This window comes from Alnus glutinosa, chromosome 6 (genome assembly GCF_958979055.1).
Source record: "Alnus glutinosa chromosome 6, dhAlnGlut1.1, whole genome shotgun sequence".
Taxonomy (NCBI): domain Eukaryota; kingdom Viridiplantae; phylum Streptophyta; class Magnoliopsida; order Fagales; family Betulaceae; genus Alnus; species Alnus glutinosa.
Genome location: NC_084891.1, coordinates 6363056 through 6379519, shown reverse-complemented (window position 1 = coordinate 6379519; position 16464 = coordinate 6363056). Strand labels below are relative to the sequence as shown.

Below are 16464 nucleotides of genomic sequence, written 5' to 3'. Positions count from 1 at the left end.
GACTAGTTGTTCAAATTCAAATACTAGATAACTTATTGTTCAGATTTACTTCACAATGTAACACTTAGATTAGAACTCTTAGTCTCTTCTCTTATCACATTGTAATCTCCAAGTTCTTTGTAACTACTTCTCTGCTTCTCCAACAAAATTGACGGACCATGAACGCAAGGACTAAAAAATTTGATGGGACAATCAAATATACCATCTCTAATAGGAAAACGCTAAAATTACAACTTCCACCCACAATGGGCCCCACCCCAATGTGCCTTGGGGTTATGCAAGAGTTGAGGTGGGGTTATGAATGAATCAAGGCCCTTTCTAATATGTTTTAAAACCAACATAGCCATTTGATAAACGTCCAAACCACATGTACTAACATGGCATTTAACCTTTAATTATACGTTTTGTCCCATGATTGTCTCATGTCCTTACCAATATACCTTATGGTAACAAGTAAATTCGTTATTATAAGCATTCCCCAAAATTGCTTTTGGAGTTGGAGGAAGCTTTTGAAGTTGCATGTTACTGCTAAAGCTTTCCTTAAATTTGAAGTAGGTGATGGGAAAAATATTCACTTGTGGATGCATAATTGGCACGCATTTGGAACACTTTTTGTGAAATATGGTTATAGAATTATCTATGATTCTCAAAGCCGACTGGATGCGAAGATTGATTCTGTTCTTAAAAATGGAGTTTGGTGTTGGAAACCTGTATGATCTGATGCTCTAATGGACATACAGAGTAGACTTCCTAAGGTCCATGTAGGTGCTTTTGATAAACCTATATGGACTATTGCTCGTAATGGCAATTATGTTAGTGCTGATACTTGGAATTTCTTGAGCAAGAAGAAGACCGAAGTTGATTGGCAGACTTTAGTTTGGTTCCCTTATGGTATATTCCGAAGAAGGCTTTTATTCTTTGGCTGGCTTTGGAAAATCGGCTAACTACAGGAGACCGTCTAGTGGCATAGGGATTCAAAGGAGATACTCAATGTGTTTTTTGCAGAAATGGTATTGAAAGTTGGGACCATAGTTTCTTTTTGTGTAGTTTTAGCTCTCAGATTTGGAGGTTTTGTATGCTACGGTGCAATGTTTTGACTCCCTTCCTTGATTGGCAACCTATGATTAATGAGGGTTGTAGAAAATGAAAATCGAAGTCCATGATTGGTGTTCTTTGAATATTGGTTCTAAGTTCCATGGTTTATGGTATTTGGAGAGCTAGAAATGAAACAAAGTATCATGGCCAACCAAAAATAAAGGAGCAGATCCTGAAGATGATTTTCTGGGAAGCTCGGTCCAGGATTTCAGGCAAAGGAAAGTTCAAGAAGAATAGGAAAAATGTTAGCATTTGTCAAAATTGGAATTTAGATGTTAATGTACAGGTTTAACACCAGTCTGTCTTTGTTTGTTCTGGCTTAGTGTTTTGTAGCAGGGTTTTGTTGCGTTGGTTGTGATGTGTTTCAATTGGTGTTGTGGGCGTTTTTTTGTATTTTTGATTCTTCAGTTGTTAATAATATTGGTCTACTTATTCATAAACCAAAAAAATAAAAAAAAATAAAAAAAATGTTATTATAGTTGATATCAAGGTTGAAATTGCTATGATAGCTATCTACCCTCTCAAATGTCTAAATTTTATTTTTGGAGAAAAATACACTTTACTCCTTCAAACTTACACCTTTTTTTTTTTTTTATTATTATTATTATTATTTTTATTTTATTTTAAGAAAAAAAAAAAAAAAAAAAAGGGACAGAACATATGCATGTCGTGCACATGCACGTGTCTTTTCTTTGACATTATGCCCAACATGCCCCTTTGTTGAGGAACATCTAAGGGCATGTTTGAGTGTTCAAATATTGTTTTCTAGAATTCAAATTCTACTCAGATTTTATTCTAGCTTTTTCTAATTTTGTCTCAGGTTTTCTAAACCATCCAAACAAAATTTCAAAAAACAAATTTTCTCCGTATTCGAAATTTTGAATATTTTTCAAAAAAATAGCAAACGCAAACAAGCCCTAAACAATTGTTGCAGCGACGTCTTCAAACCCTAACCCTGTCTATCATCTTCAAAGATTTGTTGCGGCGACGTCTGCACATTAACACCAACATAACAGTTGCAGAACACTTCAACATCAACATAGATAGTTGTTGCGAAATCTGCACTTCCACACCAACAATGTGAGATCGATCTTTAACTGTCCCTCAATCTTTCAACCAAACACCTGTAGTCGAGAAAGTTAGTTAAAATTTGTTAGTCGTCCCTCAAAAGTTTGTTAAGGTACTTTATGACAGTAATTGTTTGGGTTGATTACACTTAATCCCTTTCGGAGTCTTCGACTATCACACACTTACACATTGCCCCCACAAATTCAACTCCTATCAACTACCAATCCTAGCAAAAAAAAAAAACTCTTTTCTTCAAGGCCAAAGTCATTAGAAAAAAGCACACGTGACATGCAAATGCTTTTTCTTCTTCTTCTAAAAATTCTTACCCATATATATATAAGAAAAAAAATTTGTCCCCTAAAATCTAAAATCCTAGTTCCGTTTTTAGGCGTAGACTTCAGTTCACCATTCATATAGAGGGAAGAGTTGAGGTTTCAACAGAAGAAATATGAGCAAGAGAGAGGGTGAGAGAGTGAGAGGGAGAGATGAGCGATTCAGGGGCATGAGAGTTGTGACTGAGGTATTTTTTTTATTCAATACTTTACGGTTTTAATTTTTTTAACGGTAAATTTTTTTTTTTTTTAAAAAAAAGTTTTAATTTATTGGGTTGACCCGTTTATTAATCGTGTATAATTGGCTCAATCCAATTTGACCCAAATTCTATTTTACTAAACTATAATTCGCTAATTTCGTGTTGAGTTCATGTCTAGTTTGCAGGTTAGTGTCAAAACTTGATATCTCAACCCCATGTAACTCAACCACCCCTAGGGATAGCTTTTTTATTTATTTATTTTTTAAAAAATAGTCTTATTTCTATTATCTATTAATTTATTTTGATTTTTAAAAAACTTTGAGGGTATTTCCGTAAAGTTAGTTCCTAACTCGAGGTATTTTCATCATTTAACGTCTAGTCTAAAAATGAACGTGAACGACACGTGATCAAGAATCCGTCCATTTTAACGATCTAACGGAAGGGCTTTCTTACCAACAAATTGTAGTTCAAGATAGTTGAGTGTAACATGTTGCAATTCGTGTGGGGCAATGTGTAAATAAGTTATAGTTGAGGGAGATTGAACCTATAATTTTTTTCTTGTGAATATTTATAACTAGTGGTTTTAGAGAAATGATCCCTACACTCATTTCTCACAACAGCTATACAACAAGCTGACGTGGCTGGTAATATTTTATTATTTTTTTATAAAAAGAAAAGAAAAGAAAACAAAAAAAATAATAAAATATTATCAACCACGTCAGCTTATTGTGGGGCTGTTGTGAGAAATGAGTGTAGGAATCATTTCTCGTGGTTTTATACCTAATTTTCAACTTATCGGTCAGTAACTTTTTTTTTATTTATTCTTTTTCAGTGATTATTTTCAACTTAAGTGTTTCTTTTTTCCTTTTTTTTTTTTTTTTTTTTTTTGGTCGTATTTCAGTAAAGATTTTTTAGCTAAAAATATATGAAAGGAAGAATTCTTCTCGGGATTGAATATAGTAATATTAATTGATTTCTCTCTCAGGGGTGGGGATAGAAGGAAAGTTTACTGTTTCTGTGTAAGCGGGGATTGGCTGGAAGACATGCAGCGGATCTGGGCCGTTCAGAAAACATAAAGAAGAGAGAAAGAGAGAAGGATGCCAAGCTAACTCCTGAATCCTGAGGGAAAAGGAATAAGCCGAGTGCATTTCTGTTTGGGTAACAAGGAAAACATGCTAGCCCATTAGTCCATTTAATGACTAATATAACCTGTTTGAAATTGTGTTAAAAAATAAAGCTTTATTTATTGAAGAATTCAGAAAGCACATCTTAGAATAAACAAAATCTCATTTTTAAGCTTTTCTCAAAAGAGCGTTTATTTTTATTTTTTTCAATCAGAGCCATTTTTGCTTAGCACAAAACACCATAGCTTTGTGTGTAAACTTTAGTTTGGAGGACAATGCGTGCTAATAAAGAAAAGGAGATTTCTTTTCCTAATTCTTGGACAATTCTCTGTGGGGTTTCTCGAAATGAAAGGAAGAGGTTGAACTATTATTACCTAGAAACATCTTCCCAAAGGGGACCTTGGGGCTTTGACGATGGCATCCCGGTAGGCAGCATCCATCTCCGACCTAATCCTGAGAAGAACTAGAGTCTCTTGACAAGGCCACCAATTCCGGCCGCCACCAAAAGCTCTTCCATCTCTCGCAGCAGCAGCAAATGCATCCGGTGATTTGATAAATATGTGGATAACTTGCTGGGGGACAGAGCAGAAGATGCCCAAACATGGTCAACCAACAACAGATTTAGTAGCTTTTTTTAAAAAAGGTTTTTACTGACATGTCAATGACCTGATGCATGTAGTCATGTGTATGATGTAAGCTAACGGACTAAATTGTCTATGAACACATGTTTACTTTTTACCGGACATGGCGTGACTTGACCACGTATCACTCATTACCGTTAAAAAGTTGATGAAAGGAGGACGAAAGGAGTCATTTGATAACAATGCAAATCTCAAGGAATGTTTTGATCATTTTTAAACCTTAAAGAGTGAATTGATAAAAGGTGAAATCTCTCTAGCATTTTTTCCTACTTTTTACCCTTTCATGCCAAAATACAATAACTAAAAAGTCAAACAAAAGCAAGAATTGTAGAAGCTAGTACATGCATTAAGATAGTAAAAGATGTTCATTTCTCCAGAATAATAATAAAAAATAAATAAACAGGAGAGAGAGAGAGAGAGAGAGAGAGAGAGAGAGAGAGAGAGAGAGAGTGCTAAATGAATCGTGATTTTCACAAAATAAAGTAATCATATATATGGTGGTGCCGCATTTGTTACTTCTACAATGTAATGTAGTAACCTATAGGGTGACATGAAAATAAAGAAGCATAGAATAAGAAATAGTATAAATTTAAAAGAAATAAAATCGTGTTATACATATGTGGTGTCATTCCAGTTTTAACTTAAACCGGTGTCCTTTTTCCAGAGAAAATTATCAAAGCCATGTAAATACAGGTACTGTTATGGGAAATATTTGCTTACTTTTCTGCAGGGTAATAAGATATTTCCGAATCACACCTGATTCCCAACATACGCTGCCTGCTGCCTGCAACCTGCAAAGAATCTAACATACTTATGGTGGAAATCGAAGGACAAATTGTCCACAAGTGACGGAATGGATGTGTTGAGAAAAAACTCAACTGAAGAAATGATTTCCAATGGCCAAATGCCAGGGGGTTCAAGGTTGGAGCAAGGTTTGTCTACTGCATGAGCGGGTAGAAGTATGTTATTTGCACCTTCCTTGAAAATGCTTCCAAACTCCACCTACATTATTTGCACCTTTGTTATCACCTTCCATGAAATCTTGCTCCGTATCCAAAATTAAAAGATGACCAGCCACGGAATCTGCCCTTCATCTTTGCTGCAGTCAGAAAGTTGATAAGCTTCAGCCGACAAGGAAATTATAAACGAAAAAAAGAAAAAGATAGGATAATAGGCTTGAGAGTATATGAAACATGGTCAGGTAGATATAATGAGGAAACTGTTGAAACTGATTGCAAGCTTTTGGGCAGAAGAATGTACCTACAAAAGCAAAGAGTGACATTTTAACGAATGCCAATTTTGCATGGGCTGATTTTGATTCTGACTCGTTTCCAAGTTGCCTGTGGGCCAATCAAAGAGCATAACTTCACAGCACCATTGAAAACTTAGCACATATAAGCAGAAAAGATTCAGCTCAAACAGAGATGCTCAATCTCTTAAATTCTCTGTTCAATGAAGACCCGGAAAAAGCAGAAGATTATCTGCTACTTGAGAATTAATCTCAGGAGGTAATGGCTGGAGCAACCCACTATTTGACAAGTCTTCCAAACCCTTGATGTCCTGTTGCAAACGGGTTGCCTGGAAAATGGCATGCTCTAGAACTAGAGGATCATCTGGGGGGTTCTGCAGAAGAGTAAGCAAGGTCTGCCGATAAACTTGAGCAGCCAATAATGGCCTTGCAACCTGTCGATTTTTACAGAAAATTGCCACCTTGATAACATGCTTACAAAGATTTCCCACCATTGACCAGGGGCAATCACAGAAGGAAAATTCTGAACCAGGGTTCCAAACTGTATATGCCACGCTTCTATCTGTTTGAGAAATGACTTTTGCAAACTCAAGATTTTGCTCATCCAGTATCACATCAACCTCGGCGATGTGTAAGGCCTGATACCAAGCATTGGCTAAAAAAGACTTGTCCCTCAAATTTTCAAAGTACCCAGTCTCCACACTGTATTGTTCTAACCAATATAAGGAGTGAAATTCCGTTGTCAGCAAGTGGATCAACCAGTCAACTCTTTCCCAGGAACTAGCATGTTGCTCATTGAAAACCTTGGATTTTAATCTTAAGTGATAGGACTCAATTGCAGCATGGAGCTCTGGACTGGCCACGGGAAGAGACCTTACACCAGCAACCCACAACTCTGTCAAACACATTCAGATTATGATCAGATTTTGTATGCAACAGCTCACAATGTCTGGGGGGTCCATGATCATAAATTATCATTAGAATTTTAAGACAAACCATTAGAACATTTACCACATTCATTGGATTTTTTATATTTGATTTTTGAAAATTAAAAGTATTTCATTGAAAATTCATCTTCCTAAGGTGAACTCAAAAGTTTATGTATGCCATCTGCCATGACACTGGCAGGATTGAAATGAGAAAAATTAATAACAGTACAAGAAAAATATGAAGAAAAAAGATACTGGCCTTATGACTGAAGAAGTTCTTTCAACATAATAAAACTTCATGCATAAATTGGCAAATACCTATGCTTGGTAACCATCGGATCTTGAAATAATCCATAAAGTCACATTGATCAACAAATACTTGCATAAACTCTTCAATTGCATCCACAGCATTTGGCCCACTTCTCGTGCAATATAAAATCCAGCCTAAGTGCTTAAACATCTCTCGCTGCATATCAAAGTTACGGCATTTCTTTAAAAGACTTCTTATCCAAGCACGGCGAATATGCCAGACACATAATAGGACCCGGCACTGGAAAGCCTCTCTGCAAGTAAGCATGACCGCATGACTCACATTCCTTTTTTCTAAAATCAGAACTATACAAATAAAGCTGGAAGGCCACACTAATAATTTACCGTATCATGGAAACCTTAAAAGAAGGATCATCCACTAAGAAGGTATTGAGTCTCCAACCGGGGTCCTTGGTATGGATTCTTTCAGCAAGTAATCCAATCCATTTATGGATATCTTGACCAACAAAAGAAGAGGTAATGACCCAAGCAATCGGAATTGCATTGTGGGATGAGTCAAACACAAGCAGAGTACACAGGGGATACTGTTGAGAGAGACCAAAAGAAAGAGAAAAATTTAAGTATACAGTAGCATCTAATCATATTCAATAACTATAAGCATGAAGAAGCTCCGCTAGCTGTTTATACATCAAAATATAATAAACTTCTTTCTTCCCAAACTGCTGATTGAGAAAACTTTCTCTGCCACAGATAATCCAAACCATCCAATTCGGACTAATTTTATACTGTTAAAGCAAAAAATAACTAGAATAATATTAGTTCTGAAACAATGATGAAAAGGGAGGTTTTCACATAACTTATTGACTAATTATTATCAAGAATTCAAATAGAACCCAAGTCCGTAACGTGTACTCATGATGCATTATTATGGGAGTAACATGGAAACAACAAACAGAGAGTACGGTACCTTAAGTTTCTTCAAGCCAAATGTTGAATGAGAAGCTATCAAACCATTATTTCCATACAAGAGCATCTGTTGCAGCTGCCAATCCGTCTGTATCCCCAAGATAAAAGGTTCTGAACCAGACTCATCCTGAAAGTAGAAAACATGTTTTTGATGGCGTTGGACCCACATCTTTATACTGCATTCATCATTTTCATGTAACTCGTGTGAAGAATTACGAATAAGCCTTTCCATGTTACGAACATCATTTCGAGTGAGAAAATCATCACGATTATGGGGTCCACCATGCCCCTGCACCACCTCCATGTGATGCTGAATTACACTATCCAAAGATACTCCGACATAAAGCATAGACATCACTTTCTGGCGTAACTCTTCTGAGATTCTTGGAGCATACATTGCTCTTGTCCCGAAAGCATCCTGATCAAGTATCCCATGACATGGCGCTCCAGTTTTATCTACATGCTTTCTTTGATTATAGATGATGAGGGCTAGGAGGGGCCGGGTGTATAATCGTTTTACAGTGAAATGGCAAAGGCAGCCTCTCATCATGTGACGCCTCCCAGGCCTGCTCCCTTTCCCTGACGCAGGCTTGATGCTTGAAACATCTCCTGTTCCAGACTCAATTTCTCGATAGTCTTCAGGGCCATAAGAACACCAGTACCTGAAGAATCATGATTACACAAACAAAACGTTAGTTCATGCAACTTAAAAAATTGTTCAAATGCACATCATTTTAGCACAAAAACACATGCACGAGCGCGAGCGCGCGCGCACACACATATATTAATTCTCTATAAAATATGAAAGTGTTATCTCCAGGAATGTTCTTTTGTTGACAACGTAATTTTCTAAGACAGATGAGCTTTACTGGAAAATGGAAACCAATTGGAACACTAATTAACCATTACAAAAATAGAGCGTGTCTGGAAAATTTGATTCCTGAAAGTTACACCAAAACACAAAACCAAGCAGGGTAGTTTAATGTTTTTATCTTTTTTAAGGAAAAATAAAAAGTCAGAAAGCGCCACTAAAACCACCACTGATAGGATCGCAAATTACAAAACCATACAATGTGTACTCAAGATAGCCATCAACCCTCGGTTTACTGATGCTCCCCTCAAGTCTCTTCCTACTTGACTCAATACGGAAACTAGCAGGGCATTCTGCATTAGAAGATTCTCCTTTTACAAAATCGTCCACTCTAGCAAAAGGAATGAGAGCAATATCATCACCACCTTGACGACCACCTTCTACTTTTACCCACTTTAAATGAGCAGCAGAAAACTCTGCACAAGGAGGATCTTGCACTGGAAGGCTAAGAATATCTTCCATTCTTGGCATCTACAATTCAAATGAAAATTAAAGCAAGTGATAATCAAACGCTTGACAGATTATGGAAACACGCTCAGAAAATGAGAGGGCATCAAGCAGACAAGTAGACCTTACCAGAGCTTCAAAACAAGAAAATGCATTAAATAAATAAACAAAAAAGATGCAGTAGATGTTTTCAATGATTGTATAATACAGATTTTAATCCCCATCTTCACAGTTTTCTTCGGATGAACAATAATGAAAACTATGAGAAAGCAATCAATGAGGTGCTCAAAAGTTAAAAGCTGATGCCATATATCAGTTAAAATCTTGAAGTCAAAAAGTAAAATGTGCTCCCACTATCTTCTTTTCAACACATAACAGATGTAGCAGTAGTGAAATGATACCTACAACTAAACCAATGATCCACATTTTTACCAAGTATACAAAAAGACAGATGTTAATGACAAAATACTAATCAACACAAGAGAATGGACCCTTTCTCTAGCTAATAAAGCAACCTATTTGCTTAAAAAAGTGCATAAACATCAGAATACTAACACCAAAAATCTATCGCAGCTTATTACTTAATCACAATGCAAAAGCAAGTTTTGTCTGAAATTTTCACCTTGGGCAGTCGAGCCCTTTCATTTAGTCTAGAATTGTGTCGAACCACCATAAAAACCTTTGATTTTTTTTTTTTAAAAAAAATTATTTTAATGGAAACAAACAAAAAGCAAAACCATAAAATGGGATCTCCTCATCGTTCAACAACATTATATTCGATATTGGAACGTTCCTCGTATAACCCATTTTTCCGTTTATTTTTTTATTCAGCAACCTCTCAAATTTGGGGCTTAAGAATTTGGTGACTAATTCCTAGGCTGTCAAGCTTTTACATCCCAAACACATGCACATGTGAATTCAGAAAATTTAAAGAATAACACGTAACAGAATCAGAAAATAAGACGAAAGCATATTAAGAAGATAGAATTTCACCCACAATACTACTAGTACCTTTGTTTCGTGGCCTTTCATGCTTCTTCAACTGCTATAAACAAAACAAATTCTAGCCCTTGTATTCCTGAATCACACAAAATAACCCATTAAGAAATTGAAATCCCAACCCAAATTTCCAATACACAACCCAACTACCAGGAAATCAGAAACTCCCTGGGGACCACACAATAGAATCAAATGTCCATTTTAGAAAACTAGAACAAGTAAATCGAGAAGACCCAATAGAATAGAGGAACAAAGAAATCAGATTACCTTTTGAGTTTGTGGCTTCAGTGAACTGCCATGACAGCAATGATTCAGAAGAGGGTTTGGATATTGCAGTGGAGCTCTCTCCGTGATAAAAGCCTCATTGGGTTTTGGGCAAAGTAGTGAAATCACCGACCTCAGAACGTCGAATTGACCATAAAATCTGCACTGAGTTGGGAGTCCTTTGGGCGATTTGGGCCAGTTTAATAGTGTTTCAGGCTTTGAACATATTTACGTTGGGCCATTGAAAAGTACATTAAATTTTCTTTTGTGCCAATTTTGATGGTCCAATAATAATTTAATGATTTAAATACTATATATACTCCTAAGTGCATACTCTTTGACGTGGTAGTAAAAAATGCCAATGAGAAATATAAGAGCTCCTTCTAATGTTCTTCTGGGGTCCTTCTATACTGACATGACACCCTATTTCTAATAAAGAAAAACTACAATTTGATTTCTCTCTCATGTTTTTATTAAAAAATACAGGATGTCATATCAGCATAGAAGGACCCCACAAGGACACTAGAAGGAGCTCTAGCATTCCTCAATGCCAATAGATTTTGAATAGATCATCATTAGATTTTGGATTCAATAATATTTTACACTGTCTCGTCAAGGAGTATCTACTTGGAAGTATATGCAAGGGCAGAACTAGATTCAATAAAAATGAAGACCAAAACTAAAAGAACGAATTTTTTTTGGGGGGATAAAAATTTCTTTTGAGGGATCCATTTTATAAAAATACCTAAAATTTAGAAGAAATTTTCAAAATTTATGATATTTTTTAATTATTTGTGGGGCTTCGAACCTCCCAATTCTGGGGTAGTTTCGACTCCTAGTGTGTGTATCATTTCTTTATAGATAAGTTCCTTACAAGCTGATAGCCTGATGCAGTAGTTCATGTGACGTTTATCACGTCAGCCACTAAATAATTAAATTTATTTGTCAAAATTCGTTGCTTAATTTTTTTTCACCCATAGTGTGTTACATCTATATAGATTACCACATAAGTTTATACAGAAATTATAGTAAAATTTGTTGTACTCAAACATTTTCCTTAAGATAATTTGTGAAAGAACTTTCTTTTTCTCATTTTGTTGACATATATATAACGGTGGATGCTGTGGACTAGCAAATAAGTTTAACATGTTTTTTACGGCTATTTGTCTCTTATGTGGTCCATGTTATGTTATTGTAAAAGTAATGTTAGAAATCTTATTTTTAATTTCACAAATATTCTATAATGCTAACGTGATAATCTCAACCAATTTATAAATTATTTATTATTAAAAAAAAAAAAAAAAAAAAAAAAACTTTGTGGTTTCTAACGTTACTCTATTACTAAATGTTATTTGGGACATGGATGGCTTTTGAAGTGTTTGTCTTTTCAAAATTATTACCAAACAATTTTTTTTTTCACTTTTTTCTTACAAAAAATTCAAATATCATTACATCTTTATATCATATCAATCACTTCTTATTACTATTCAAACAAAAATCCAAAATAAAACTCTTCACCAAAAGACCCCATGTTTTGCAACTGCATATCATTGTTTTGAATGTAATATATATATACTTGGGTAAGTTTGAAATTGAAGTCAAAAGCGTTTAAAAAAATTAAACCCTCCCATTCCTATAGTTGCATTCGTAAGTGAGACTTAAAGTGATAAAAAAAATTAAAAAAAATAAAAAATCAAACTTAAAGGGATGAAGTCGGTGCCTTTTAAGTCCATTAACAAGTTAGGCTTTCATAGTTTTAAACGGTGTCACCTTAAGCTTCTTTTCCTGATCGATTTAAAGGAGCTGGCTTGGGAGCGCTCAACAAGAGTAATGCTACACATCATCCACTTGTTCTCTTTTTGTCCTCCCAAAATTGATGTGGCTTTTAAAATTACCATTGGATCAAAATCTAAGAGTGATATATCAAAAATTCAATGGTGATTTTAAGAGCCACATCAATTTTGGGAGGACAAAAGGAGAACAAGGGGATGATGTGTAGCATTACTCGTAAAACAAAATACAAAGCTTAAAACGGTGCATTTTTGTCAAAAATAAAACACTAGCTAGTATCAGTCGTCTTCAACCTGGTCTGACCTAATTACCAAAACACTTGAAACAATGATAAAACGTTAGTGTCAGTCATGAATCCTGGTCTTGTTAAAAAATATTTGCCCCCAGACGAATGGCTGAAGGTTGACAACCAAGGCATTTGGAAAAATTCTTCCAAGGGTAGGGGGATTTTTTGGGAGGTGAGGTGTATACGAAATGAGAATCAACACTTATTGGTTGTAATATTGCCTACGTTTAACATTGGCTATTACTGCATTATATAGAGAGTTTCTGTTATACAGTTGCTGATATGAAATCTATTCTATCACACTATACAAGGAAGGTTTGAATTTCAAACTATTCTATCTAATATATTCTCCTTGATATTATCTAATATCCCATGAAATCTTCTTCAATCAGTATATACGGTTGGTTGGCTAGTAGCAGGTGTTTGAGTTGAATCAGGTTGCTAACTTGGCTGACTTGAGTTAACAATAGATATTCCAATACTCCCCTTCAATGTTGACGTACTAACAAGAATGTTAAGATTGGAACGAAGCCAATGGAAGCGAGTTGACACAAGTGGCTTGGTGAAGACATCAACAAATTGGTCATTGCTGGAGAGGAATTTAATTGTCAAGTCCTTGGTAGCAACTTTGTCGCGTACAAAGTAATAATCGATATCGATATGCTTTGTGCGAGCATGATAAATGGGATTTGAAGAGAGATACATGGCGTTGATATTTTTGCAATAAAGAATAGGTGCAACAGATAGATAAAAACCAAGTTCACAAAATAAAGATTGCAACCAACAAACTTCTGCAGTAGCATTAGCCAAATCCTTGTACTCGGATTTAGTGCTGGATCTTGAGATTGTGGGCTGCTTCTTGGAGCTCCATGACAGGAAATTTCGGCCAAAAAAGATACAATAACCCAAGGTAGATTTGCGATCATCAGGATATCCGGCCCAATCAGCATCCGAATAGGCAACCAAAGTAGGTGAAGAACATCGAACTAATAAGTAAACCATGAGAGATGGTATGTTTTAAGTAGTGTATATACGTAGGATACACTTTACTACTGTCCAGTGAACATCTCAAGGTTCTTGCATAAATTGAGCTACTTTGTTAACCGAGAAAGCAATGTCCGGACATGTGAGTGCAAAATACTGTAAAGACCCAACTGTGCTTCTATATTCCGTGGCATCTGTAAGACTAGTGATGTCTAGTTTGCTGAGTGGAGATACAGACGACATGGGAGAAGTAATAGGCTTGGCAAGTTGCATATTTGTGCGACACAAGACGTTCGAGATGTATCTTTGCTGAGATAACTACAAACCTGTTGCAACATGTTGCACTTCAACGCCAAAGAAAAAGCTTAAGGGGCCTAAGTCTTTGACAGGGAACTCACTTGAGTGGTTTTGAATGAGACCTTCCACTGCATTCAAAGAAGAACCTGTGAGGATAATGTCATTGACGTACACTAAAGCAAAGAGTTGGATGCTAGCAGATTTCAACATGAACAAGGAGGAGTCCGATTTGGAGCTTGTGAAGCCAAGTTGTAAGAGAAAATTGCTTAATTGAGAGTACCAAGCACGTGGCGCTTGCTTAAGGTCGTAGATGGCTTTTTGTAGTTTGCACACTGCATGAGGATTCTTATAACGATCTACACTTCCATCCGATTTGCGTTTGATCTGAAATACCCATTTTGAGCCAACAAGATTCATGAAAGATGTTAAAGGGACCAAGGTCCAACTGCCATTGTTGAGGAGTGCATTAAATTTTTCTGTCATAGCCTTGCGCCAAGCTGGAGATTTGATAGCAGAGGTGACACAAATGGGTTCTGTTTCTGCAAAAGCAATGGTGGTTGTCAAAGCTTGGGGTAGAGGGTACCTTGTAGTGCCATCAGTATAGAGCTTTGGTTTGTGATTTTGGTTTTGAGCTCTTGTCACCATGGGATGTAGGCTAGTAGGTGCATCCAAGGTAGATAGACAAGTAGTAGCAACAGGAATGTTAGCTGCATAATACCTGGACTCATCTCGGTTTGATTGAGCAGTAGGGGTAGGAATGTTGGCAGTAAGATGCTGTGGCTCATCTCTGTTGTACTGAGTAGCAGGGGCAAGAAAAATTGATGCAGGATGCCTTGGATCATTGGGGCTGGACTAAGCTGAATTGGGAACCGATGACGCTGTATGGTTTAGATTTGGATGCTGAATGGTAGTTTCATGACTGCTACCTAAGGAAGCAGAGTGTAGCTAAGGAAATTTTGCCGTCACAGAACCTGTGCACGGAGCTGTAGCTGCTGGAATTTGTAAATTTTCAGGAAGTGCTAGAGGAGTAGGTGCAGGGGTAGATGCAGAGGTGACCATTGCTTTGAAAGGGAATACCTATTCATTAAAAATCACATGTCGAGCAATGTACACTCGCCCAGTTGCAACATGCAAACACTTATAACCAATGTGGGGTTTGCTATAGCCAATAAAGACACAAGATTGTGAGCGAAAATTCATTTTGTATAAGTTGTAAGGTCATAAGTGGGGCCAACATTCACATCCAAAAGATTTTAAAAATAAGTATTATGGAGACTTGCCAAAAAGTAGTTGAAAAGGGTTCTTATTGGGACTAAAGGAATTGGGTAAGCGGTTGATAACGAAACATGAGGTTTCAAACGCTGCATCCCATAATTTTAATGGAAGATGAGAGTGTGAGAGTAAGGCCAAACCAGTGTCTACAACATGGCGGTGACGATGTTCAACACTACCATTTTGATAGTGAGTGTGGGGACAAGTTTGCTGATAAGACACCCCTTTGGAAACCAGTAATTTTTGAACCAGAACGAACTCACCACCTCTGTCGGTTTGAACATATTTGATGGTACAATTAAAGAAATTTTCAACTAAGCATTGGAAACGAGTGAACATAGACAACACATTGGATTTGCAAGTTAAATGATACACCCATGAGTACTTAGAGAAATCATCCACAATATGAAAAAAAAATATCTTTTATTTAATGAAGATAGAAGCGGGGCAGGACCCCATACATCCATAAACAGTAATTGAAAATGGCTAGTTGAAATAGAGGCTGAAATTGGAAAATGCAGCCGATGGGATTTGCCTTGCTGACAAGCAGGGCAAACATGAACTGGTTTATTGGAAAGCACGGGAAGCTGAAACTTGGAAAGAACTCGCCTAAAAATTTGGAGCGAGGGATGACCAAACCAATGATGCCATTGATCAAAAGTAACCTTCTCACCGACAAAAGCATGAAGGGAAGATTAAAGCTTCAGTGATGTAGGCCATGTAAAAAGTCTGCATCTACTCGGGCCTTGAAGAAGTAAGGTTCCTGTGCGAAGGTCCTTCACACGAAAATAAGAGGGGTGAAGCTTAATGAAGACATTGTTATCTTTGGTAAATTGATTGATAAAAATAAGGTTTTTATCAATTTGAGGAACATGTAACAGTGTTTTGAGAGAAAAATTCTTATGAGTAGAGGGAAGAGAGGCTAAACTAGTATGATGAATTGCCAGACCTTGACCATTTCCAACCTTTATTTGCTCAGACCCAATGTACTCTTCAGCTTGCAAGTTCAGGTTGCTGAAGTCATTGGTTAAGTGATTTGTTGCTCCGGTGTCATGATACCAGAAAGGATCAGGGGAGTGCTGAGGAGCATTGACATATGCAGTTGGTGCAGTGTGTTCAGCATGGTATGAATGGTCAAAGCGATGATGACATTGGTTTGCTGTATGACCTGGTTTGAGACACACCTGACAGATGCTACGGGTATTGGAATTTGAGGAGGAGCTAAATGATCCATGGCCTCAGCCTCTTCCACGTCCGCGACTAGAATTTCCATTGAAAGACCGTTGGTTTTTGATTGGTGTTGATGAATTCTTGTGTGCCAGATTTAATGAAGCCACAAATAAGTCGACAGCAATTGTTTGTTGCAAAATGCGTTGCTC

At 36.7% G+C, this 16464-nt stretch overlaps 1 protein-coding gene across 3 annotated transcripts; it reads right to left on the bottom strand.

Annotated features, from left to right (window-relative positions):
- Positions 1 to 1939: 1939 nt before the first annotated feature.
- LOC133871107 (uncharacterized) lies at positions 1940 to 10638 on the bottom strand. 3 transcript variants are annotated; one of them, XM_062308471.1, is made up of 11 exons: positions 10459 to 10638; positions 10204 to 10270; positions 8945 to 9216; positions 7876 to 8536; positions 7293 to 7492; positions 6957 to 7201; positions 5721 to 6604; positions 5340 to 5559; positions 5181 to 5251; positions 4194 to 4391; positions 1940 to 2219 (listed from the first exon to the last, which is right to left on the bottom strand). In XM_062308471.1, exons 2-7 carry the CDS (start codon positions 10222 to 10224, stop codon positions 5910 to 5912), a joined length of 2094 nt encoding a protein of 697 aa, XP_062164455.1. In that variant the 5' UTR covers positions 10225 to 10270; positions 10459 to 10638; the 3' UTR covers positions 1940 to 2219; positions 4194 to 4391; positions 5181 to 5251; positions 5340 to 5559; positions 5721 to 5909. The 3 variants fall into 3 exon arrangements, with proteins under 3 accessions (XP_062164455.1, XP_062164456.1, XP_062164457.1); XM_062308472.1 differs by having other exon boundaries at positions 4194 to 4387; XM_062308473.1 differs by lacking the exon at positions 4194 to 4391.
- Positions 10639 to 16464: the final 5826 nt, after the last annotated feature.

What these genes read in the sequence shown, in the direction of transcription:
- LOC133871107 (XM_062308471.1), bottom strand. Translation starts at nt 10,224, where the DNA reads ATGAAAGGCCACGAAACAAAG. An exon ending in GGCTATCTTGAGTACACATT is followed by an intron (nt 8,537 to 8,944) that starts GTATGGTTTTGT and finishes ATGATTCTTCAG; the next exon opens with GTACTGGTGTTCTTATGGCC. An exon ending in TTGGCTTGAAGAAACTTAAG is followed by an intron (nt 7,493 to 7,875) that starts GTACCGTACTCT and finishes CTCTCTCAACAG; the next exon opens with TATCCCCTGTGTACTCTGCT.